The 23,917-nt window shown below is 48.5% G+C and overlaps 7 protein-coding genes across 7 annotated transcripts; 3 read left to right on the top strand and 4 right to left on the bottom strand.

Moving 5' to 3' along the window:
- Window positions 1–215: 215 nt before the first annotated feature.
- On the top strand, window positions 216–3,613 carry BGW36DRAFT_353700 (uncharacterized protein; the record flags this gene model as incomplete). Its single annotated transcript, XM_046213457.1, has 2 exons — window positions 216–2,879; window positions 2,933–3,613. 2 exons carry the CDS (start codon window positions 216–218, stop codon window positions 3,611–3,613), a joined length of 3,345 nt encoding a protein of 1,114 aa, XP_046077913.1.
- Window positions 3,614–5,052: 1,439 nt separating this feature from the next.
- BGW36DRAFT_11318 (MAPKKK cascade protein kinase regulator Ste50) lies at window positions 5,053–7,083 on the top strand. The gene is made up of 3 exons (XM_046209244.1): window positions 5,053–5,548; window positions 5,607–5,768; window positions 5,826–7,083. Exons 1-3 carry the CDS (start codon window positions 5,278–5,280, stop codon window positions 6,857–6,859), a joined length of 1,467 nt encoding a protein of 488 aa, XP_046077912.1. The 5' UTR covers window positions 5,053–5,277; the 3' UTR covers window positions 6,860–7,083.
- A 518-nt stretch (window positions 7,084–7,601) lies between these two features.
- BGW36DRAFT_11320 (putative sodium/hydrogen antiporter) lies at window positions 7,602–11,359 on the bottom strand. Its single transcript, XM_046209245.1, has one exon. The coding sequence runs from the start codon at window positions 10,925–10,927 to the stop codon at window positions 7,667–7,669; it is 3,261 nt and encodes a 1,086-aa protein (XP_046077911.1). The 5' UTR covers window positions 10,928–11,359; the 3' UTR covers window positions 7,602–7,666.
- Window positions 11,360–13,941: 2,582 nt separating this feature from the next.
- On the bottom strand, window positions 13,942–16,323 carry BGW36DRAFT_421851 (sorting nexin Mvp1; the record flags this gene model as incomplete). The annotated part of the gene is made up of 5 exons (XM_046219626.1): window positions 13,942–14,151; window positions 14,230–14,823; window positions 14,877–15,019; window positions 15,076–15,774; window positions 15,831–16,323. 5 exons carry the CDS (start codon window positions 16,321–16,323, stop codon window positions 13,942–13,944), a joined length of 2,139 nt encoding a protein of 712 aa, XP_046077910.1.
- Window positions 16,324–17,606: 1,283 nt separating this feature from the next.
- BGW36DRAFT_265858 (uncharacterized protein) lies at window positions 17,607–18,107 on the top strand (the record flags this gene model as incomplete). Its single annotated transcript, XM_046210125.1, has 1 exon — window positions 17,607–18,107. A coding segment is annotated over one exon (501 nt), but the record flags the coding sequence as incomplete, so codon positions are not given.
- Window positions 18,108–18,839: 732 nt separating this feature from the next.
- BGW36DRAFT_421849 (cell division control protein 48) lies at window positions 18,840–21,642 on the bottom strand (the record flags this gene model as incomplete). The annotated part of the gene is made up of 7 exons (XM_046219625.1): window positions 18,840–19,429; window positions 19,481–19,828; window positions 19,882–21,025; window positions 21,085–21,334; window positions 21,388–21,443; window positions 21,501–21,528; window positions 21,593–21,642. 7 exons carry the CDS (start codon window positions 21,640–21,642, stop codon window positions 18,840–18,842), a joined length of 2,466 nt encoding a protein of 821 aa, XP_046077908.1.
- Window positions 21,643–22,365: 723 nt separating this feature from the next.
- Window positions 22,366–23,765, bottom strand: BGW36DRAFT_367282 (uncharacterized protein). The gene is made up of 2 exons (XM_046214842.1): window positions 23,409–23,765; window positions 22,366–23,304 (listed from the first exon to the last, which is right to left on the bottom strand). Exons 1-2 carry the CDS (start codon window positions 23,564–23,566, stop codon window positions 22,512–22,514), a joined length of 951 nt encoding a protein of 316 aa, XP_046077907.1. The 5' UTR covers window positions 23,567–23,765; the 3' UTR covers window positions 22,366–22,511.
- Between the last annotated feature and the right edge of the window lie 152 nt (window positions 23,766–23,917).

Below are 23,917 nucleotides of genomic sequence, written 5' to 3'. Positions count from 1 at the left end.
ATTAGTTGCATAAAGCGATTGCTTTTCTGTCACCCTCGTTCTTTGAGAGGTGGCTCGTTTGTCTGCTGAGCTGAAACTCAATGAGTATGCATTACGTCTATGGCTTCTGCGGTCGCGAATAGGGTCATGGGCCAGGGAGAACAACAAAAGCTCCACCCTTTTTTTGGACAAAGTGAGGCGTACCGATCTGCTTGATCGTCCAGAAATAGCCTGACATGAGACTTGGATGCATAGATACGAAGCCGGCTAAGCCACCTAATTCTCCTCTCCCACCGAGCCATGAAGCCGTGCCGAAGCCCTGCCAGGATTCAACGGCTAGTGAAAGTGCTTCAATAGGAAATTCATACACCAGTATTCCCCCGGCATATGTGCCAGTTGGGGCAGCGCCTCAGGATGGCTGTCCTGAAGAAGATTTAAATGTACACCCACGGAAGCGGTTAAAAACGACTCCCGCGGCTATTGAAGCATCTGCTGTCCAAACCGATTTCCTTCTAACAACCTCAATTCACGGTACCGCTGCCGGTCATGATAATGCTTCGCCAGCCAAGGCAGATGAGTTGACATCACTGCTGTCCCCTCCAAGGAAGGTATTGAAACTGAATGCCAACGGCAAATTGCTAAGCTCGCCACCACCTCAACGGATCGAAGAGAAAGTCAATATAGAAGCCAAAAGTAAACAGAAAGGGGACTTGAACAAGAGAAAGACTAAAATTGTTGTGATCGAGTGCCAAAATAAGACGATTTCAAAGAAAGTTGATGACATATTATTTGGCAGGCAAAGATATAACCCCACGACGAAACCGGCCCCAACTACCAATCCGCCGCCCCCTAAAGCTACACATCCATTTTTCTTGAAGAAGTCAGTTAGCCAAGTGCCGCAGGAGCCTTTAGCTGCGCCAGTCAAAGCAGAGGTTAAGCAAGATTACCTGTTACCTCGAGCACAACAGCAACCCCCCCGGCAGAGTCAGTTCTCTCGATCACTTTTCCCTAAAGCTCCTGAGCCAATCGCTCCTGTATGGCCACCCAAAGACCTCGTTCATGTTCGAGGAGTTGAATATCAGCCTTCGAATGCTTCCCCAATTACGGTCCGTGACCGAAGGAAAAACAAGGAGCCCATTTTGCAAATACATGATTCTGAGAATATTCTCCTAAATGAGCTCCACCTAACATGGAAGGAAATTGAAGACTCATCAACAGATTCGGAGAAATCGTCATTACGAGTACCAAAAAGGTCTGTTGCTAGCGGGGTGACCCTTCAGAAAGCCTTGAACACTCAGCTATCGCAAGGTGCATCGCAGCCGAAACATGGATCTGGTTACTGTGGTGAAGAGGGACGAAGCCATCCTTCTATTGCTAAACTCTACAAGTCTGTCGCAACTAGCATGACCGCATTTGATACCGGCCAATACGACTCGTTTCAATGGGCTTATAAGTATGCCCCTACCTGCGCTGAGGAAGTTCTTCAGCCTGGCCCAGAAGCCCACCTTCTTCGTGATTGGTTGAGAAATTTAACCATTTCATCCGTAGATACTGGTAAACCTGGTTCGGGGAAAAAGAAGGCAAAGCAGTCGGTTAGCCGGAAGACGAAGCGACGCAAGGCATCTGATAAACTAGATGGTTTCATTGTTTCGAGCGAGGATGAGGCCTCGGAGATGAGCGAGCTTTTGGATTCAGACGACGATGAGCTAGCTGGAAATGTTACAGTCTCGTCCAAACGCACCGTCGTTCGAGTTGGCGATTCTGTGGGAAAATTCAAAAAAGGAGATAGCGGCCGTATGACGAATGCGCTGTTGATTAGCGGCCCCAATGGCTGTGGAAAGTCGGCTTCGGTCTACGCAGTTGCGAAGGAACTCGACTTTGAGGTATTCGAAATCAATAGTGGAAACCGACGAAGCGCAAAAGATATTGTGGAGCGTGTTGGTGATATGACACATAATCATTTGATTCGCCTAGAAGGAGATAAGGAGAAAGGCGAATCGAGTGATGGTATTCATCAAACACAGTTCGCGCCAGTCGATGCAAACCAAAACAAACTGAATACCTTTTTCAAAGTCGCTCCTGCAATCAAATTGAACAGTCGACACGATCAGGCCCGGAATGAGAAAGCCGGACAAATAACTCAAAAGCCACCAAAGACTCAAAAACAAATGGATACAGACAGCTCTCGACACCAGAAACAATCTTTGATACTACTCGAGGAAGTTGATGTTCTTTTTGAAGAAGACAAACAATTCTGGGTTGGCGTCTTAGCTCTGATCAGTCAATCCAAACGCCCGGTCATAATGACATGTAACAACGAAGAACTTATTCCACTTCAAAATCTCTCGTTACATGCCATTCTTCGGTATCAAAAACCACATCCAGATATTGCTACCGATTATCTTCTGGTTCTTGCCGCAAGCGAAGGTCATATGCTAGAACGCAAAGCTGTGAACGATTTATACCTAAGCTCCAACCAAGATTTACGGAAATCTATCATGGAAGTCAATTTTTGGTGTCAGATGGCTGTGGGGAGTGAGAAATCTGGGATAGATTGGATCCTTGATCGATGGCCGCTTGGCAAGGATGTGGATATTCATGGCGATAAACTTAAAGTAATAAGCTTGCAAACGTACCCGCGTTTTATAGGTTGGTTCAATCGCAATGTCACTATGACCAAGAACAGCTTGGCTAGAGAATCAGAGCTCTTACTCGAAGGTATGAATTGGTGGCAGCTAGAAATCGACATGGAAGGTGTCCGACCGCATTACTCCTCGGTGCCCGCAACACAAGATTCGTGTGACACACGAATCGAGGAGTTGCAAATTGCAACTATCTTGGCAGACAGTTGCAGCTCTCTTGATATGCTTGCCCACAGTTGGTCACTAGATGCGAATGAAGTGAGCTCAGCAATTGTTCCTCCAATTTTCTACTTGACTGATTGATCATTTAGGACGAGCTTGACCCTACTATTCCAGACCTTTCTGAAAAACAAAAATCAAACTATCAGGAAGGGTTCCCATTATTAAATGCCAGCCGTAAGCCTGATTACACAGGTCTATCTGCTAGTATCGGGTCCACTGCTCAGATATTAATACGCCATCTTATCTCTCGCGACTCCTCTTTGCACCATGAAGTCTTGACTTCCACTCGCGTTTTATCGAGACAGACCCGTTCCAAGTCTCCTCGATTCTCTAGTGCAAGTTTCAGTGCGTTTGAGCCAATTATGCCAACCAACTATTCAGTGTCTGCTAGCCATGGGCCTCTGTTCTCAGGAAACGATGTTGCGGTAATAGCTCAAGACTTGGCCCCTTATATCAGATCTATAATGGATTTCGATCTTCGCCTTGAACGCTATCGCTTTGAATTGAGCGGGCTTAGGTCTCAAAGCTCAAAAAATAAAAAGGTGAGAACCACCCGTGCAAGTCGTGCTGCTCTTGAAGGCGGGAGTAAGTCGAACACCCGTCGTGAGAGGTGGTTCTCAGCAGAGGCAAACCCAAAACGGATAATGGCAACTGGTTCCAAAGGCTGGCAAGACGCTCTTGTCCAAGCAGGACATTTTTCAATCCAACCCCTTGCTCTAGAAGGCATAAATTCAGGCCACAGTGATTCAGAAGATGGCAGCCAAGTGTAGAGTTTCGGCAAGTGGTCTCGAACACAATTTACAGCAAACGATAGTCTACAGGATCTGATATTTAAGTCTAGAACCATTTATTTAGGAGCTATAAGAGCTATTACCATAGACGTGTTTTAGATTATTAGAAATGAGAACAAATCAAGACATACAAAGCCTCATTTTCAATTCACAGTTAAGCTTGGATTAAAGTTGTTAGTGCAAGCCGATCCGATATAGACTTTCAACCTCGTCCATAAGAATGAAGAATGTGGGTCACCAGGCCCACCAATTCAAGCTCGATGATTTACCAGTCCGAAAGATATTCCATATTGATACTCTCTAGTGATCGGTTGTGGTGGAAACTTTCGACATACTTCAACCAAATCAACCTCTACGGAGCGACCTTTGGCAAATGTCGACTACTGTCTGGTTCGCTTGGCTTCTCTGGCTGCTTCGAGTGTTTATTTGTAGATCATGGCTTTTAGAACTGCGGTGTCTTCAATTTTATTATCATTTTCCTCGACATGGGAAACAAGACAGTGAGAGGGGTAGCCGTCTGCCGCGATGTTCTCAACGGAAGAATTGGTGTCAAAGTAAGAAATATAATCATTCTGGCTGGTAAATATGTATCATGCAACCTTCCTTTTCAAATATTGGACTTATCGACATTGTCTAAGAATCCGATGTGGGTAAGTTCGGCCTCTCAAGATGCATTCTCAACAGCGCCTTCGCAAGGATTTTAGAGTTAAACATCAGCATGTATCAATAAGCGGTAGTCCAATTTTCGTTACAAGTCAATATAATTGACGAAAAGCAACCTGAAAAGAGAATTGTCAGAACCTGGAATGTGTCAAGTGTAAAGAACCGGAATGTGAAGGGCATGATCGACTAAGAAATAAACGACACATTCGTATCGACTGTTAAGTTGGCATTCAACAATGAAACTTTCCGAGATAAACAATATTGTTCAATGGAATGTGTTTCTGACGATAAATGTTGCAAGATCGATTTCCTTTCCTTGTATTGGGCACTCGTCACGTGGAGTCCGCGAGCACCACAGCGCCAAGCCGAGCCTTCTCCAGCTCTCCGACCAAGCCCCGTCATACCTTGTGCTCCCTTTTCTTTTGCTGCTTCCTATTTCCCCTTTGCCTTTAATGACTGGTCGCTCTCTCTCCATCTGCATCTTTATTTCTCTCGCTATATTCTGGAGTGCTCGCCAATACCAAATATAGATTTGTTATTGAAGATAAATACCTGCGCCGTGACGATTGCTACTGACCCGCTGACGGAGGCCCCCTCTTACTTCGAGTTTCATACTAGTCGCCGTTGACATTTCCTGGGTTTCCACGCTCCCTATAGGGCCGAATACTCGACTCTCATCGGATACTCGCATCAAATGATAAGAGTGACCGTCGATATAATCTCGTCTACCCCGAGGCTAGTTTCGATACGCCGGGGTAGGTATTAGTGGGACGCTGGTGAAGTTGGGCACTGTCTCGACTTTCTTGCTCTGTTTCGAGCTGCCTATACGATCTTTTCTTTCTCCGATATCTATCAGTTGCTTTGGGAACAGTTCGGTATAGAATATTTGCAGGTTCCGCCTAGCACAGTTCCCTTCAGCCTCCATTTCGTTACGTCGCAACACGGATTCGCAGTATCCGGAAGGCGCCAATCATTACACAATGTCGTTGCTAAAAACACAATATCACGATGACTCTGACGCGGATGATGAATATGAGCGCAGTGTTCTCGCATCCCCGCGACTACCTACCGATTCGGAGATTTCTCCCACTGATTCGGAATCATTGTCCACGGAACACACGCCTACAACATATGGCAATGTGGGAGAAGAACATGGCCTGCCACGAACTATCATTACTGAGTGGACTGCGGAGGAATGCGCGGACTTTGTGGGAGGTCTCGGCCTGCGCCAATATCGCGCGTCTTTCATAGGTTCGTTGTTCTCTTTGGAATGTTAAGTGACACCCGATACTAATATCAAATGTTGCAGAGAATGAGATTGTCGGCGAAGCACTCATAGCTCTGAAGCATGAAGAATTGAAAGAGATGGGTATCACCAGCGCAGGGCACAGATTAACTATCCTGAAAAACGTCTATGAAACGAAAGTGAAGCAAGACATTCCTATCGACCCCGATCATTACGTTGCACCTTGTGAGTTCTGACGAGTAATAGATATTCTTTGGATTGTTGTTGACTTTGGGTTCACAGCGGCCGATCACAATTTACACGAACCGGCTACTCATGGCGATATATCCCGGATTCAGCAAGTGATACGTACACGAGATGAGAGAATCCTGACTCTCGAGGTTGACCTCCGAAGAGTCACCGAAGACTATCGCCGATTACGAGAAGAGCTTCTACCTATTTTTAAGATGGCCAAAGATCGATCCCAACCTCTACCATACCAACCTGCTATCCCAGCTGGTCCTACATCGAGCCCTGAAATATATCACGATCCACTTGCCACAGTTTCACCCAATCTCCGCGCCGAACCTCCAGCATTGGCCCGACAACATTCTCGTCGAATGCACAACGGGGGCACAACACCGAAAAGCAACAACTCTCCTACTCATATTCCGTCATCTATTCACCATGATGGCCGTCTTTATAGTGACGGTGCCAGTCTCGATCCCTCTGCCGCAGCTATAGCAGCATCTTCGCATCTTACGACATCTATGACTGGAGGCGCACAGTCGTCTCCTGGAATTCCCTCACCGACATCTCCTGGTCAATTGACACAACAGACTTTAGGACCTCGTTCATATGTGAGAGATGGAAGGAATACAGTAGCCTCAACGGTTCGTCCTGGATACGAACATGAAGAGGCTGCGCACCCCAACCCAACACCCACTCCAACCCCTAGTTCTGCTTCAAGAAACGAATCGAGGAACACAGATTCAGCAGCACCAAGTGTGGAGATATTCAAATCCTTCAGGGTGTCAATGGACGACCCGTGCCATAAGGTTCTACCCGCCGCATTGAAGAAGTATAATATAAATGCGGATTGGCGGCAATATGCCCTTTACATTGTTTATGGTGATCAAGAAAGATGTCTGGCATTAGACGAGAAACCCTTGATTCTGTTCAAGCAACTTGACAAGGAGGGACGAAAACCAATGTTTATGCTCCGCAAGTCCGCACCAGTTGAAGGTGCGGCATCTTCATATCCAGCTCCTACCAATTCAGCCCCGAATAGTGCTGGATTCGATATTAACAGACCAGTACCTGGTGGAGTTCTATAACCGGTGTCGTCCTAGATATAATTGTACATCTGCTCATAATCTTCTTTTCCTCACGTCATTTATCTTTGCCTTCTATCATTACTCGGTGGTCATCATCTAGGTACAGCCTAACGGGAGTATTTCTGTTCTTCCCTATTCTATCCTTGTTTCTCACTTTGTTTTATTGGGAGCATTGGCACGTGTGTTTGAAATGGTGTTATCACTTTGGACAGGGTCTCTTTTGTTTCCATGAAGAAGCTTTAGTATACGCTACGTACGCATCTTGCTATACTGGTCTGATCTTGCCTTGGCTCTTTTTCTTACGAAATCCTCTTCTACATCTGTGTCCTATGCAGCGTGGGCGTCTTGATAGCTATTAAACATTACCATTTCCTTTTTCACCTGAAATGAAGTGTATCATGACTTTTTTTCTTTCTTCCCCCCAAGATGATAATTTCAACTTTGATTCATGAATTGCAGCATTACATTATTTTCTCTTCTTCGTGGGATTAAAAAAGAATTCATATGTTCACCTAAGTGGCAACATGGCTCGTGGTTTTATCTACTTCTCCTTTCCAATGCTCATGCCTACATACCAGCACTCTTGTATTGTTATTCTATATACAGTGTACACGAAACAGCCATGCATATGTATATGTCGCTTTTGGTATCTCAATTTGGAATCAATATCAATTGATGCAATGTGATGCAACGCAATGGGAAAAAAGTAGAACATCGAGTAATCGACAGTAAGCAAGCCAACACACCAGGAACACTAGTGTGATCTAGACATCATGTTTATCCGTAGGCATAGAGAAATAACTCAATTTACTGTCGTCCCCGTTCGCCGCCCCAGGAAACTCTTTGGCGGTTGCCGTGACCATAAACGTTTCTCGAGGACCTTCCGTTGCCGTTGTCAGTAGTCTCGCCAGTATTCCTGGCAGGACGGGTGCCGTCGGCGAATTGGATGCTTCCTCTGACTGCTCGAGATTCGCTGTCGTCTTCACTACTGGGCTCTCGAACGACTGCGGGCTTTGGTTGGCGAGGCACACCGGCAATTTCGGCATCCTCGTCGTCGTTCTCGTCGTCTTGATCCTCGATCTCACCCAAAGCTGCAAGACGTCGCTTACGTTCTGCGGGCGTCTCTCCAGTGTCATCGCGGATTGCAGAAGCAGTTCGATGAGGAGCTGCTAATCCTGCCCGTTTGGCTGAAGGCGGAACACGCTCTGTGCCATCGTCTTCTGAATCTTCTTCCTGCTCGATTGAATACTCTGTAGGGTTATCGGGCTCACCAGCAAGACGTCGGCGACGTGCCTGGGCATTGTCCGAATACCTGGCCAATGTACTAGCAATATCATGAGTAGGAATGTCACGCCCAGACTCTGTATCTGTACCGTCGCTTTCTCCGTCTTCGGAATCTTCTGCGTCAGTACCTTCAGGGATATTCATGAAATGACTAGGGTTCTCTGCTATTCTCTTTTCAATGTTATCTTGTGTCTTTGCTTCCTGACGAGCCACTTGCTTGACATTTTGTGGAGCATCGGTCTCTTCGACGAGCATACGACGCGCTCGCGGATCCAATTTGCTGATCTCTTTGATGAAATCTTGTTTGCTCATGCGTCTTCCCTTTACGCCTACCCCTTGCTTCTCGAGAGCAGGATCATGAGCAACAGTGAACCGTAGGCCATCATCATCATCATCTGCACCAACCGCAACATTTTCTGGATCTTTCGATGCTTCTCCTTCTTTCATTCCGACCCAAGTTCCCATTCGCGTAAGGCCTTTCCGCACTTGCGACTCTGCAGCATTTGCTGGAGCCACACCTTCAGGCTTCTGTACAGTAGGAATGGTGTATTTCTTGATGACCTCACCGTCTTCATCCTCGACGATGATTGTATTTCCAAATTGATAGGCATGTGCAGATTGACGGGGAGGTTTCGCTTTGGCCTTTGATGGGCCTGCTTCTCCTTCTGCTGGCTTCTCCTTGCCCCAGCCAGCCCATTGACCAAAGCGTTGTTTCATTGATCGGTACTGCTGACTAGCCACATCCTCAACCTCTTTCTGTAGTTCTTCGCCTTCTGTCTTGCTATGTGGCTGACCCTTCGACTTAGCATACTCGCCTGACTTGTCTGCCCTGAGTTTCTTGTGTACATCAATAATGTGCTGTTTCTGTTCCTCAGGTGACTCGCCAGTGATGTCTTCAGTTTTCAAGACGTTTCCTTCCGCGTCCTCGATGATCATCTTATGGCCCTCTTGGTAAACCTCCAGTTCCGGCTCTCGGCCGAACCTGTCACGTTCTCTCTGTGGCGGTGAGCTTTCGCGCTCGATTCGATCTCTTTCTTCCTGTTCCTTCTGGTTAATTGGCGAGGACTCACCAGGCTTTTCAGCCTTTTCCTCGGCGACATTTTCCTCAGTAACCTGGGTAGCTTCCCGACGCCTTGCAGGTGTGATGGCAGATTGACTGATAGGACCGCCTACATTCTTCGAACGCCTCTTTCTGCGTTTCCTTGACCGTATACTAGGCGCTCTACGACCATCCTCCTCATCCTCATTTTGCACACGTCGAAGGAAAGTACCAGGAGCACCGATAGGCGGCAGCGTACCAGGAGGAAACTCCGGAGCCTCTCCACTCGATCCTTCATATGATTCTGCTTTTCGCAAGGATACCGAGCTCTTTGACATTGATGCGACACGAGGCAGACGGTTCATCCATGAAGGCCCATCTTCATTAGCTGTAGTGTACGACAATGTGATCGTCAATGTATTGATACGTTTTCCGAGGGTGAAAACAGCAATCGAGGACCCGTGGACGACTATAGACGCAATTACCAGGAATGTAGTAATAGGCCAAATCAATTGAACCAAGTAATAATTTGTCTCGCCTGGCTTAGGAAGAGCATCTTGAGTTTCTGGCTCTGTGCTGCCGTTTTCTAGCTCGGCTCTAGCTAGAATAGCCGCGAAGATGGCTCCGACACCAATGGGACCAAAATGACCGGCAAACAGGGCTTCTCGCCATGTTTTGACGTCTGGTATGATGGGTTTAAGAATCATCATGATTGGAATGCGTCGGAAGAAAATGACGAGTAATGCAATGACGACGAGTCTCCATGGTGAGAGTCCAATTGCGGGCATGTTGTACGAACTCCAGGGGATAATCGAGCCAAAATAGACGAAATATGCCAGATTGAGCAACAAATCGATGACGTTGGAAACATGAGACTCCTCTGTCTTTTCAGTAAACCATCCGTCATTACTGAAACCAACTCCAGCTGCGAATCCAATCAAAAGATCGTCCATACCGAGGAGACTGCCTGAGCCTGCGCAAAATAGAGCCAACACGAAATAGAACACCAAAAAGCTCTCACGATCGATCAGGTTTTTCTTCTCTGCTTGCTTGATCATATGGCGACCAATATAACCGATCACGAAACCATAAACGGCACCAAAAATACATTCGTACAGAATTGTGTTGCAAAACCAGTGGAAACTAACTGTACTGGCATCTGGACGATACCTGATGATATAGAGCGAGAGATAAATGAATGGGAAAGCCATGCCATCGTTGCATCCTGACTCCGCAGATAACAGGTCTCTCAAATGTTTAGGCACTCGCTTCGCGAATTTACCTTTACCGACAACCGAGGATGCCAAAACAGGATCGGTAGCAGTCACACATGCAGCGCATGCCAAACTCTCAAGCCATGACAGTGGAGGGACCAACCACCAAATGAACAGGCTAGTCATGAGCCAGCCCCATGTCATGACGGGAATGAGGAGAAGGGCGACAGACCTCCAATGTCTTTCCATGTAGGACTTGGGCAATTCGACTCCTACAGCAAAACATTGAACGACCAGAACGATACGAGAGCATTCTAGCGTGATCTTATCCACATTGCCCCATGAATCAGGAGTAAACAGATTAGCAGCGTAGGGCCCAAATATGATACCACACAGCGTGGCGACGGTGGCTTCACCGATATAGAGCTTTTCTTTCACGAAAAGCGAACACAACATGAAGAGGCTGGTGAAGCCTCCTAAGATCATGTAGGCCACATGGGGCTTATCGATGTCGAGTTGTTCCCAAACCATTGTGGCCCGGTGTCTGGGGACCTGGTTCGAAGGAACGGGGGATGGACAGAAAGCTCCGATCTATCGATTGTAATCGGCTGCTTCTATGCTATGGGTTTCGTTGAATTATTTACTTGAACTCTGTTGCCTCACCCGGCTTGATAGCAGCGGCGAGTTCAAATTCCGACACCGGTCTTGTCGTCACGCTCTTAGGCATATCTGTCCCACAGCAACGACTGGGAACAAGAGACGGGTTATATGGCCTTCACAGGTATTATCGGTTCCGTCGTGACGGATGATTCGACGGCGCTTGAAGAGCGAGCGGGGTGTTCAAGTGCTCAGAAGGAGCTTGAAACACTAATCTGTTTATCGGAATCGCGATCCAGCCAGCTAGACAGCGGAGGATAGCAGCTGCAAGTATTGATCTCACACGGAATCAGCGTGCTCGAGACGACTAGTGGATTAGAATAGCGAGCGAGAAAAGCTCGAGGCGAAGTTCAAGAGAAGTAAAGGCAGATGACGAAAATTGCACCACAAGCGTTTTTCTTGGGAGAATGGACCACAGCGCCAATGCAGCGAGCAGCGATAAGTGGATGGTAATTGGTAGAATTCCAACACGCGGTTCGGCCTTGAAGTGGGGATCGATCGTCGGCCGAGTACAGACCTAGCTCAAGGCGAGTTGCCGCTGCATGCGAAGTCGGCCGGGTGTCTGCAGGCCTGCGGTGGAATGCGGGCAGGCCAGGAACGTAAACGTGAGCGTCGTAAAGCAAGGGGGGCACGATCTGGGGTGGTGCAGGCTGATATTTAATCGGTGTTCAAGATTTCGGCGGGCCAGGTCGAGTAATGACGACGGAGGAAGGCGGGACTGGCAAGGCTGGCCTGGGCTAGGCTTGGCTTGGCAGTGCGACTTCGATATCACCGATGCAGGGCACCACGAAAGCCAGTCCGCAGCACTGGTATTTATATTCCGTACACTTCGCAGCGCCAGATAGACAGATTTCAGAACTGGCGAAAACGACACTTATGCCTGATCGGTCTGAATTGGGATTGCCTGTGCGGCTGCAAGCAGACGGCTGTGATTGGCACATGACTTGACGGCGCTCGGGTGGCCGCAATGACGAGCGCCAAGAGCGGAGTTTAAAAAAGAAAAAAGAAAAAAAGAAAAAAAAGCCCGCGCCAAGCCGATCCCTTGTGATATTGTCCACACTGTAATTTACTTGATAACGCGTATCAAATGTGATTGATTGAACGCCAGGCTCGCCTGCTTGGTGATGTGGTGTTAGCAAAGGTAAAAGCTCCATCTGAGATGCGCCATTGGGCGAGCTACCGGACGCGGGAGAATGCCATGGCGCCGGGCCACCGCCGAGCCTCTCCATGTCTCGGCTGCTACGGCTACAGATGGAGGGTTCAGGAATGGGTAGTAGCTGCTGACGTTGGATTGGACGCGTCTGTTATCGCATAGTGCTGCTTGGATGGAGTGAACGATGCAGAGTTAGAATACTTAATAGATAGCTTACAATACTTGGTACAGTATATACTGATATAGAAATAAGAAAGACGGAGAGCGTCTTCCGATTGGTGTGAACTGCTGCGGAGCCGCGGACCCCAGCCGAACCTGTATCCTGATTCGCCCGCGCCGGCTTACTTAATACCATCCATGGCAGCCACGCGTCGGTTTCTTGGCTCACAGACTGCAGAGTAGTTACACAGTCTTCTACACTTGGCAGGGCATTGCTCTGGAACGACGAACATGTTGGATCAAGAGCTGTTCGTAATTGTGGGAACAGTCCTCAAAAGACCAACATCCAGAACCCGAAAAGGGCTTTCTAAACACGATGCGTCCTTTCAACTACATTTACGCTAGGTGCAGGACAGGTCACACTGACGGTACCTGAGCTGGCACCGACCCGCAACATCAACACTGAGGGTTTGAGAATGCCATTCAGTTTGGCCCAACGACATTGATTCTAGTACTACAGCTGACAGTTATCACGCTCGTTTGCTCATCCTACATATGCGGAGAAGATGGACTTCCTCTCATATCTCATGCAGTACAATTTGAAAATCGATCTACAGCCTCTTCTTGAAGAGAGAAAGGCATCACTGCCACTAGATAGATAGACATATCTATATTATCGCGGCTACAGCGCCAGCCCGCGACGAAGATCCGAGTATCAACATACACCGCTCAATGACGGCCCTATTCTAGCCTCCCAAGGACGACTGATTCCCCATTCAAGACGTCCACATTTAAGCCTGGCCTGGGCCTTTTCGCCAATCGTTATTCTGAATTGGGTAGCAAAACATGAATATCGGCTTACTGTGCATGCTGATGAGTCAAAAAAGGCTTAAGTTGAGGCTATTTTATTTTTCCTTCCCCGCATCAATACACACGCGAGCATGTATTATGCCAAACCCGCCATTGGCGCCGTTGCCAGCGTAGCCGCAGTGCAAAAAGAAATCAACCGAAAAGATCAGTCTAGGCCCGGCACGTGTGCAGTGTTGGACGATCATCAAATCGCTCCTAAATACTCCTACACCGGATTTATCCAAGTACAGTCGCAGTCTTTTGTAGTTCAGTGTTGATCATTCAGGAATTGAGACTGCCGATGGCTCCATCTACCAAGTATAAGTCAATAATTCAATGTTACTCTACGGGTCCACAAGCTTTTTAAAATGAACCACTGGCCCAAATCGCATTGCTTGCTGCTGGAAAACTTGCCAACTGCATGTAAATTAGGGCACCAATCAGATTTAATCACACATTGAACAAAAAAAAGGCTTGAGAGTAATTGGAACAAGAGCACCAAAAAGCAAGGAAGGAAGAAAGAACAAACGGCAGTGTTAACTGCTTGAAAGAAGAAAATGCATGTAGTAATCAATCGCGTGACAACCCCAGACCAGTTATTTCTGTTTAACCCGCCAAAATGCAGATCAATGCTGTGGACATCCCCGGGGAAAGTGGATGTCAAGCTAGTCACAGCATATTCGCTTTCCAACCGCATCGGCGTACGTGGTCACCGCCTGATTGGCGTTTAGTCCCCGTTGGGCATTCCTTCGACCTCTTCACTGAGGTTCCTCCAGTTATCTGCCTGCAGCTCGGCATATTTGACCCGCTCCTGGCTCCAGTCCTGGTGAAGTCGGCTGATATGGTACTGGCTTTGTTGGAAGTAAGTGAGTTCATCACGGATACACTCCTTGATGAACACACCCCGCGCATGCTGCTGCACGATTGATTCCTTGTCCTATTTTAATAATATTGTTAGCAAGGCAGGTCGATCCGATGATCACAATTCCAGACTCCTCTCTGGGGGAAATCTCACCTTGAAGATCGATTCCTCTATCTTCTCAATCTCTCCGGGCTTCACCGTCCCCTGAGGTCGAGCCCTCAAGTCCTGTAGCTTCTTTTCATTGCTTTCAATGCGCTTTTCTAACTGAGGTATATTGTCCTTAGCATAACGATCCCTCCTATCGAAGAGGTCACGCATGCTGACGAGACAGTCTCGTTGCCGTTTTAGATCCTCGAGGACCCCCTCAGACCACGCCTTCGCCTCATCTTCAAGTAGACTTTGACTCGTAGAAAGGTGCCTAGCAGTGGCATTGATACCCTCATTAAGAAGAGGCACGTCATTGGTATCAACGGCGTATGTGCTGTTCGTGGCTTCGGTCAAAGATTGTAACGCCAAAGAGAATCGAAGATGGTCTGCGGCTAGTCCTTCGTTGCGCTTTGCCAATCGCTCAAGTAATGCGCAAAGATTAATGTAGATTTCTGCAGAGCGCTTTACACCTGAACGCACCGTATCAAACGTTTCGTTGAGGGTGGGCGGTAACGAATCTTCGAGGTCTGGGGGGAGAGCCCTGCCTGTAAATTCCTCCTGCACTGAAATTGTGGCCTGCTTGCGCCATACTGAAAGCTCCTGAGAATAGTCAATCAATGCCACTCCTTGTAACCTGCCACAATTAGACTTACCGTGGGGACAGTTAAGAACATTACTACGAGCTGTTCTTGACTCAAAACAGGATGTCGAACAAGGGCATTACTGAAGCGTACAAGTCCACGTCGGCGTTTCTCGAGGAATGAATTTGAATCCGCTGAAAGGTGAGTGCCATTAACTTAACAAAGAGTGAGCTGGATTTTAGGCCGTTTCCCACAAGAGCCTTGGACGTACCTGAAACCCTCTTAGGAGGAAGTAGTGGCAATTGACGGAAAGGATATCGTTTCTGTAAGCAGTCTAACAACCACACAAAATCACTGTAGCGTCGTACAACGGAGCTACCCCGACGGGCTGACTTGACCTCGTAGTTGCGATGTTGGAACATGAAAACGCCTTCTTTTTCCGACAGTAGAGTGATCGTAATGACTTCCTCCACAGCCGAACCTGTTGCTCGGCCGCTACCGATTGCTCGACTTTGAAAGTTGGAACCATCTTGGCCGCCTCCCGATCCTCCGAACCCGTCCAATCCGGATGGTCCAGCTGATCCAAAGGGGGGATTTGTATTGTTGTTATAGCCACTCCAACCTGATCCTGAGCTGCTAGGAGGAGCCTGTCCGTTTGTCGGGACCCCAGCGTTGGTCTCGGGGCCGGTGGTAGTAGAATTGGCAGTCCAGCCATTAGTAGCAGACCGGCCACCACCGAATCCATTTAATGTCGGCTCGTTCGAAGGTGCAGAAGTGTGATTGTGTCCACGATGCAGATCGGGACTTCCCCACGGGTCCGACTCTGATGCGCCAAAAGAGCTTTGTCGAGGAGTTGCGGGTTGCGGCTGGGGTTTTGATGGTGACGGTTCTTCCTGGGGTTGTGAAGGAGGCGCAGGCTGGCTCGAAGATTTGAGGTCATTCAAGTACGATATTTTCGGCTTGGGGAGACCTTTCCAAAATTAGAAAAGACACAGACTGAAGGCTATACAAATAAGAATAACATACTGTGTCGTCGTTCATCAATCGCATCATAAGTAAGATCCTCGCCTTCTTGAGCAAGTCCAACCAAGGCCAGCAAAACATTAAACTCATTCCGTCCCAAACAATTGGACGGCTCCTGTCCCCCAGGTAGAATGAGATTTAGTATCTTCGATTGATCCGCCGCGTTCAGGCCACTAGAGGATAGGATTTCTCGGATCGCAGTCAACCCAATCCCCGCACCGACCCGGTTACCAGCATCGACGACTAGTTCGTATGCATCGACATAGCTTTCAGGGACATCTGATGTGGGGAGGAGGTTTTTGACGAGATTTTGCTGTCCAGCTTTCTTTGGTGTTGGCATGTCCCAGGGAGAATCGCCGCCAGTGCTATCATCTGCGAACAGCGCTGAACCGGACCTGTGGTGGGTGGGTTCGTCATCAAAGAGAGAGGATTTGGACAAACGAGAAGGAGTGGCCACTGCTGGGGGCTCATCAGGAGAGGTGCCGAATAAAGACATGGTCAATATAAAGCGTGCTGGTCCTTGGGATTGTTGATCGCTCGGTCAATGGGGTGCGTCACCGGTGGAGGCGTCCGTTGTAGTTCGCGACCTATTTATCCGTCCACGCGCAACAGGACCAGCTGGGCTGATTAGCTTATAGTCACTCAATAAAGCATCGAGCAGGGATGCTGGGGTGTAGCACATATAGCCCAGGGACGATTCATACCGTGAGTCAAGGGATCCGCGCAAAGCTCATCGCGATGGTCGGTGTTGGTCGAGGTGCAGCTCGAGACTTGGGAAGTGGGACACGGCGGGTACACGGACGCTAAGGGGAGCTTCGTGCCAGAGATACGAGATGGCTTTCATGTCGTTTCCAATTCGCTGATATTTGCTTTCGTATATGGTTCATTTTCAAAATCGATAAGCTGATATACATATATATATTTTATATTGGGTTTACAACAAACCGCTTTTACTGGGAAGTTATGTTTGGCTCCAAGGCTGCTGTGCTTGCAGTTCCCCCGGGTAACGCCTCTAAGCATCCCTAGAGTTTGGTCCCTAAGCTGCCTCTTAAGCGGCATGTGCCCCCTAAGCTGCCCCGAAGCTCGCCCATCCACAGCTCCATTAAGCATGGCTCACAACCCGCTTGTAAGACAAGTCTGGTCTTCAAATAGGCAGACGAGTTTTTTATAGTGCTTAATATGCTTTGTATTTGTCAGTTATCGAGGCTACCTACGCTAGAGAGGCACTCGTATTGCGTGATAGTATATTCAAAATACGACCTAAGCCTCTTTCCAGCCTTACCTAATGACCTGGCCTTGTGAACTTCTGTAAACCCTCGTGTGTAACCTTGCGACAAGCCGTACGAGCGTCGACGATGACGACGATTGGACGATCTATCACAGCTCGGGGATAAGGCGAGGTTAGGCTAAAGCAGACTTAGGCAGTGCGGGCGGGAACTCCAAACCTAGGCGTACGTATTCACTTAACTTATCCCATACGAACAAAAGACTGCCAGCATTCAAGCCCTACCTATTTACTTAATACAAAACACACCGAGTCCAATGTCGCTGTTAACCGGTCCGAATGTCGGCTTGAGATGATTACTTACCTTTGTCCATCGCTTGCACCTATCAGTCTAACCTCACTGCCACGGCCCGTCGCGATTCCACCACCTTCACCCTATCTCCGGTCCATCTCGATATAAAAACGAATAGAGCATCAATCAGGGTGCGACACCAAAGCGAAAGGGGCCCTTATATCGTCGTATATTCCGCATGAAAGGATAAGTCAGCTATAAAACAGCCGCAGTCACAATGCCTAGCGAGACGGCCGCATTTACCGAAGTCTTCGAAGCCGAGATTTACAAGCATCTTTCCGAAACATCTGCTCTGGACGACTTGCACGCAGAGCTTTTGTTCTCGCTACAACGCGCCGGCTGGACCGAGCGAATCAAGTCTCTTTCCCTAGAACTTCTCCGCGCTGGGCGCTGCAATCACTTTGATGATCTGGTTGATGTCGTTGTTACGCTTGCCGCCGGCGAACCACACCCAACAGTACCAGAGGTCAACCCAACAAGTGCAACGACAAATGGGCATAGTACCACGAATGGGGTAGAGAGTGATTCAGAATCACCTTTCAAGAACCTGGATGTGCGAATACCAAAGGAAGTTGTTGACCAGGGTGTCAAGGCAATTAAGGATTCAATACGGCCTATTGCCACAATTGAGGATGACGGAGGGGTAGGGGGAAACGCCTCTACAGCAGAGAACTCGAATCATGCCACAAAATCGGAGAAAAAGCCTAGCAAAACGAGCAAAGATTTTGCAGCATCCCGTCTGAAAACCGCCGATGCGAGTCCCTCGAAGAATGCAGTCAAAGACAAGAAATCCAAGACAGTTGGGAAAGATTCGAAAACATGAAAAGACCAAGGGTTGGAGGCGCACAATTTTGAGAAGTATCTATATTTCAAGGACATTTGCAGCAGATTTTGGCGTTTTCATGGCTATGGAGTAGACGGCATTGAACTACAGATTTGGGGAGTTTTGATCATACAGCAGCGGCATATAGAAATCATGGTTGGGGGAGGCTGGACATGATTCAAATGCACTCCCTCTATACCTGTGTACAGTACATTCATATCATATCCATTCTATTGATACCATAAAATACTACTTAGGCGCGCAGGCGAATTATCAATTAGCTACTACTTATGGACACATTTTAGAAAGAAATGGATTCTATTTCAACCACTAGGAAAGTGTAGAATACAGAAAAATCACATAGGATAAATACTGCAAATTTCCCACGCCGATCTGCTTCTGGTGTCTTTGTCTTGTTGAATTTTGCGTATTATTAAATGACGACATGGGGCGACATGGGGTAAAAACTGAAAGGAATCAATGAACTATGCAACCAAGAAAAATTCTCATAAATGCTGGGATTTCTGGAAGAAATAACCTGCTGTGCTACTGAACTGAGTAAACACAGATTGCATCGATGAATTCGTAAGACATCAAAAACGTTCAGAGAATCTAATCATACAGGCTGTCATCGTTGCCTGCATCACCAAAACCGTTCTGTCCACTACCGCCGCCAACTTCCTCGGCCGATGGGAAGCGGAAGAAAGCACTGCCCCCAGAATTCTTCATGCTCTGGGCGAAAGCTTCGTATCGACGGATCTCAACATCGCTGACGGATCGTCGGGCAGTAGCCATGGCCTCTTCAAAGTGGGCACGCGTCAGCTCTGGAACTGGATCTTCGACGTCGGCCTCATCCATCTCTACGTCCTCACCAGCTGCCTCACGTTCTTTCTGGCGTTCAACCTCGGCTGCAATCGATTGCTTGATAGCCAATTTGACGGCTCGCTGAGTGACAAAGCCAAGATCAGCACCAGAGAAGCCATGGGTCTTGCTTGCAATGAAAGCAATGTCAACATCAGGTGCAACAGGGGTCTTGCGAAGCTGAGCCTTGAGAATACCCTCTCGTGAAGCCTGGTCGGGAAGAGGAACATAAACGAGGGTGTCTAGACGTCCTGGACGGCAAAGAGCAGGATCCAGTTGCTCGGGTCGGTTAGTGGCGCCGATCACGAAGACATTCTTCTTGGAAGTCATTCCATCCATTTCTAAAAGTATGTTAGTATTGTGTCTCTAAGGCGATTGTCACACATTCTTACCAGTCAAAAGTTGGTTGACCACACGGTCGGATGCACCACCAGCATCTCCAACCGAGCCACCACGTGCTTTGGCAATCGAGTCGAGTTCGTCCAAGAAGACAACACAAGGAGCGGCTGCACGAGCCTTGTCGAAGATATCACGGATGTTGCTCTCGGATTCACCGAACCACATGCTCAATAACTCTGGGCCCTTGACGGAGATGAAATTTGCAGCACACTCGTTTGCAACGGCCTTGGCAAGCATGGTCTTACCAGTACCAGGAGGTCCATAAAAAAGTACACCTCGAGAGGGAGAAAGACCGAACTTGAGGAATTTCTCAGGGTGTTCGACAGGATAGGACACGCTCTCTGATAAATTTGTTAGTCTTTACAAAAAAATGTAAAAGGGTAAGAGTGCATACCGATAAGTTCCTTCTTGACTTCTTCGAGGCCACCAATGTCCTCCCAGCGCACATTGGGCACCTCGACGACGGCGACTTCTCGGAGGGCAGAGGGGTTCGACACACCCAAAGCGAAACGGAAGTTGTCCATGGTGACACCCAAGGAGTCGAGGACCTCAGCATCGATAGTGTCTTCATCAAGATCAATGAGATCCATCTTCTCGCGAATCTGTTGCATTGCAGCTTCTGAACAAAGCGAGGCAATATCGGATCCAACGTATCCATGGGTGTCAGCGGCAATTGCTTCCAAATCAACATCCTCGGCGAGTTTCATGTTCTTGGTATGAATCTGAAGAATTTCAAGACGGCCAGTAGGGTCAGGAATACCAATATCGACTTCGCGGTCGAAACGTCCAAAACGACGCAGAGCAGGATCAATCGAATTGGGCCGGTTGGTGGCAGCCATGACTACGACGTTGGAACGAGCCTTCATACCATCCATGAGAGTCAAGAGCTGAGAGACGACACGACGCTCAACCTCTCCATTTGTCTTCTCACGCTTGGGGGCGATCGAGTCAATTTCATCGATGAAGATGATGGCAGGGGAGTTCTTCTCGGCCTCCTCGAAGGCTTTACGCAGATTCGACTCGGACTCACCAGCCATCTTAGACATAATTTCGGGACCGTTGATGAGGAAAAAAAATGCACCGGTTTCGTTGGCAACAGCACGAGCCATCAAGGTCTTACCGGTACCAGGAGGACCATACATGAGAATACCACGGGGAGGCTTGATACCGATCGACTTGAACAGTTGGGGATGGCGGAGGGGCAGTTCGACAAGTTCGCGAACCTGGGCCATTTGTTTCCGACAGCCACCAATATCGTCATATCCGACCTCGTTGAGGTTGCCCTCCTCATCTTCACGCTGAATAGGCTCGCCTTCGCAGTGGATTATTGTATCCTGAGCAACAATGCCGTACTCTGGGGGGTCGACCTCAACCACTTTGAATTCCACTTGCCTCATACCACCACGTACTGTGAACAAGTCGCCCTGTCGTACTGGACGGTATGCCTCGCGGAAGTATGGTGCAAGGAAGACATCAAACAAAGAGCCAGTGAGACCCTCGACAGTGTCAGCAATAGGAAGGACGGCGATCCGCTTGGCCTGCAAGGAACACGAGGTTAGTAAATAATCGGGTATTAGTGGACGAAAGTCAAGCCTACATATTTAATATCTGGGCATGGATGGACAGTAACGATGTCACCGTGCTTCACACGGAGATTGTGGCGGACAACACGGTTGATACGAACACTCCCGTCATCAAGGTCGTCATCTGCCAGAACGATCAAAACTGTGTCCTTTCGCTTCTTGCCCTTAACCAAAACCGTGTCGCCACGGAACAGCTGTAGGGTCTCCATGGTGTTGTTAGAAAGAGCGATGATAGAGTTGTCGTCGTTGGTTGCATCGGTCACACTGTGTCTGGTCAGCAACGGTGTCCTCTCGGCTGTAGCGAACTTGCCACTCACATCAATGAATTCGGCTTCTTCTTCTTCTTTAGGATGGCGGTAGCAGTGTCGAGTTCCTGGACAGGATAAGTAAGAATTGTCGCGGTTCATGCTTGTAGCAAGGAGCAACTTACATCCTTCACCTCGGCGCCGGAGGGGTCACTACGAGTTGTTTGGTCAGTATCTCGACGAGGCCATCATGCGGAATCGAGAATAAAAAACGTACTTGAGGTTGACCCTCTTCTTGGAATGGACGTGATCTGGCTCAGCAGACATTTTGATGATGCGGTGGTTGTGTTGTAGAGATGAGGTGCTATGGCTGGCACTGGTCACAGACGTCACCAGACCTGATGTGAGAGCACGAACTCGCTAAAAAGAGACGAGATCGAAAGAAAGGTTGTATAGTAGGGAAAATGCAGAACAAGGAGCAGTTCGATGCACAATCTGCAAGAGGAAACTCGTGGAGGAGAGCAAAGGAAGGGGGCAGATGCGGAGAGAGGTTGAAGTGTGCAGGTTGGAGGTAGAAGGCAGCTTGAGGTGACGATATCGAGCTAGCGGGAAGGCGGACCAGCTGGGGAGCGCCGCCTAATAGTAATACGACTAGCAGTTAAGTGATTATTCGGGCTTAGTCTTTCGGATTCTGCGGTGGAGGTGGCCACCAGAACAAAAATAATAGTAATCAGGCCCGGTCCATGGAAGGGACGAGAACAAGTTTGGGTCTACAGGAGGCGAATTCTGGTTTCGTTCGGCCTATTTGTATGAATGGTCATGCCAAATGCATCCCGAGTCGCGCGTTGCTGGGCAGTTTGCCAGTGTTCCTGGAGCTTGTGGCGGCAACCCTGGAGAAAGACATGGAATCCGCTCGACCACTCCAGCCACAGCATGCTGCAGCCACAGTTTACGCACTCCTCTGCAGCCTGCGGGAGATCACCTGATCGCCCGGGTTGGACTAGCCTAGTTGTAATAGTTATAAGATTACATCTATTACAAGCACATACTACTGCCATATCTAATTATTAGTGAACTCTTCTAAGAACAACATCGAGTACACCGAATCAGTTGCGTAAGTGTCTGGTAATGATGTGCCCAAAAGGCTGCATGCGAGGTATCATAATAAAACTACAGATGAAAATATATATATTCACTCAGGCAGTTGCTTGCCATGTGTCATAAGTGTTCCATACGCCGGCCGACAGGCTGATCAAACCAGTCAGATTTGCCGGCACTCCGATGCCCTGCTCGAAGCTCCAGTGTGCGCAGAGCGGAGCCCAGGCCAGGCTGTTGACCAACTTCTTCCTCCAAGTGCGGACCACGAGTCGTCGTGCTTCTGCCTCTTCCTGGTCGGACGGAGACGCAGGCTTTTCACCAGCCAAGACCTGCTCGGCTCGAAGCTTCATTTTCTCGCGCTCTTGCTGTGCAAATAATACTGACTCCCGACGCAGCCGCACGAACTGGAGTAGGACGTAGCCGAACCAAGCTCGACAACTCCACAGGGACCAGTTCTTGGCTCCGCCGATTCGGCTAACGAGCTTCTGACCAGCTATGCCCTTTGATGCAAGATACACGACATTTTCGAGAGCTTGGTAAACCAGGATCAATAGCACCTCAAGGTAAGCGATTGCTCGCAGCGTGCGATCCTTGGGCGGTGATTTGTAGACAGAAGAGCCCCATGACCAGATTGAAATGAGCTGAAACAACCGGAGCGTATAACGGGTTTCTGACATGAGACTTGAAAATGCCAGTAGCGGCGGTCGAGCAGACGACGGAGGGGGCGGCGGTGCTGCCGGAGCTTTTCCACCGAGTTTTTGAAGGAGTAACGATCGTATGCGGGCTCGGAGAGCTGCCAACGGATATGATTCTAGGAGGTAATGGAGGACTTGAGAACTGTAGTTGAGGGTTGAGAGGACCACTTCTTGACCAGCCGATGTAGACAACAGCCTGCGACGAAAATTATATGTTAGTCGAGCTTTGAAGTAGGCTAAGTTGCCAATTATTTCGACGTGCCTCGGGCTTCCATGGTCAAATAAAAGATGCGAACTCACTTCTGAAGCCTCAGTATCGTCGCATCAGTCTTGGCCAACGCTTCAACAGCTGCATGAGAAGCTGCTTTCCCGTAAGGAATGAGCCTCCCCGCAGGACGCTCATCATGAGAAGCCTCGCGTTTCTCTGACTTAGAAGAATGTTCTGTAGCGTCGGCCATTGTTGCCAGCACTTACCTGTCGCCTGACAGTATCACGGAGAGGGATGTAGCCCCTAAATAATAAATATTATATTATCCGCCGTATCCTTGTTCCGAGCAGGGCGCAGCCGAGGCATGCCTCGGAACTGCGGAACACGGGTCCCGGGGTAGGCACGGGTGCCTAAGGCTGTCTTGGGCATTTACCGTCAACAATAGTTGGTGATCGTCACATGTCTACATACAAATTACTACGAATACTACTACTACAAGCAACTCTGAAAAGGATCAAATATGAAATTGAACGCTAACTTAAATCCCAGTTGCGTTGCGACAGCTTTGTTCTAGCTTGATAGTTCGGAATGATGCTTTGCG

Source organism: Talaromyces proteolyticus, assembly GCF_021365285.1.
Source record: "Talaromyces proteolyticus strain PMI_201 chromosome Unknown BGW36scaffold_1, whole genome shotgun sequence".
NCBI lineage: Eukaryota > Fungi > Ascomycota > Eurotiomycetes > Eurotiales > Trichocomaceae > Talaromyces > Talaromyces proteolyticus.
Note: the sequence above shows the minus strand (reverse complement) of the source record. Positions and strands in the feature narration are given on the sequence as shown.

Excerpts from the sequence above, each read along its gene's own strand:
- BGW36DRAFT_11318 (XM_046209244.1), top strand. The coding sequence starts at position 5,278 with ATGTCGTTGCTAAAAACACAATATCACGATGACTCTGACGCGGATGAT. Across the intron at positions 5,549-5,606 it reads ATATCGCGCGTCTTTCATAG|AGAATGAGATTGTCGGCGAA; the intron begins GTTCGTTGTTCT and ends CAAATGTTGCAG. Across the intron at positions 5,769-5,825 it reads CGATCATTACGTTGCACCTT|CGGCCGATCACAATTTACAC; the intron begins GTGAGTTCTGAC and ends TTGGGTTCACAG.
- BGW36DRAFT_11320 (XM_046209245.1), bottom strand. The coding sequence starts at position 10,927 with ATGGTTTGGGAACAACTCGACATCGATAAGCCCCATGTGGCCTACATG.
- BGW36DRAFT_367282 (XM_046214842.1), bottom strand. The coding sequence starts at position 23,566 with ATGGCCGACGCTACAGAACATTCTTCTAAGTCAGAGAAACGCGAGGCT. Across the intron at positions 23,305-23,408 it reads ACGATACTGAGGCTTCAGAA|GCTGTTGTCTACATCGGCTG; the intron begins GTGAGTTCGCAT and ends TTTTCGTCGCAG.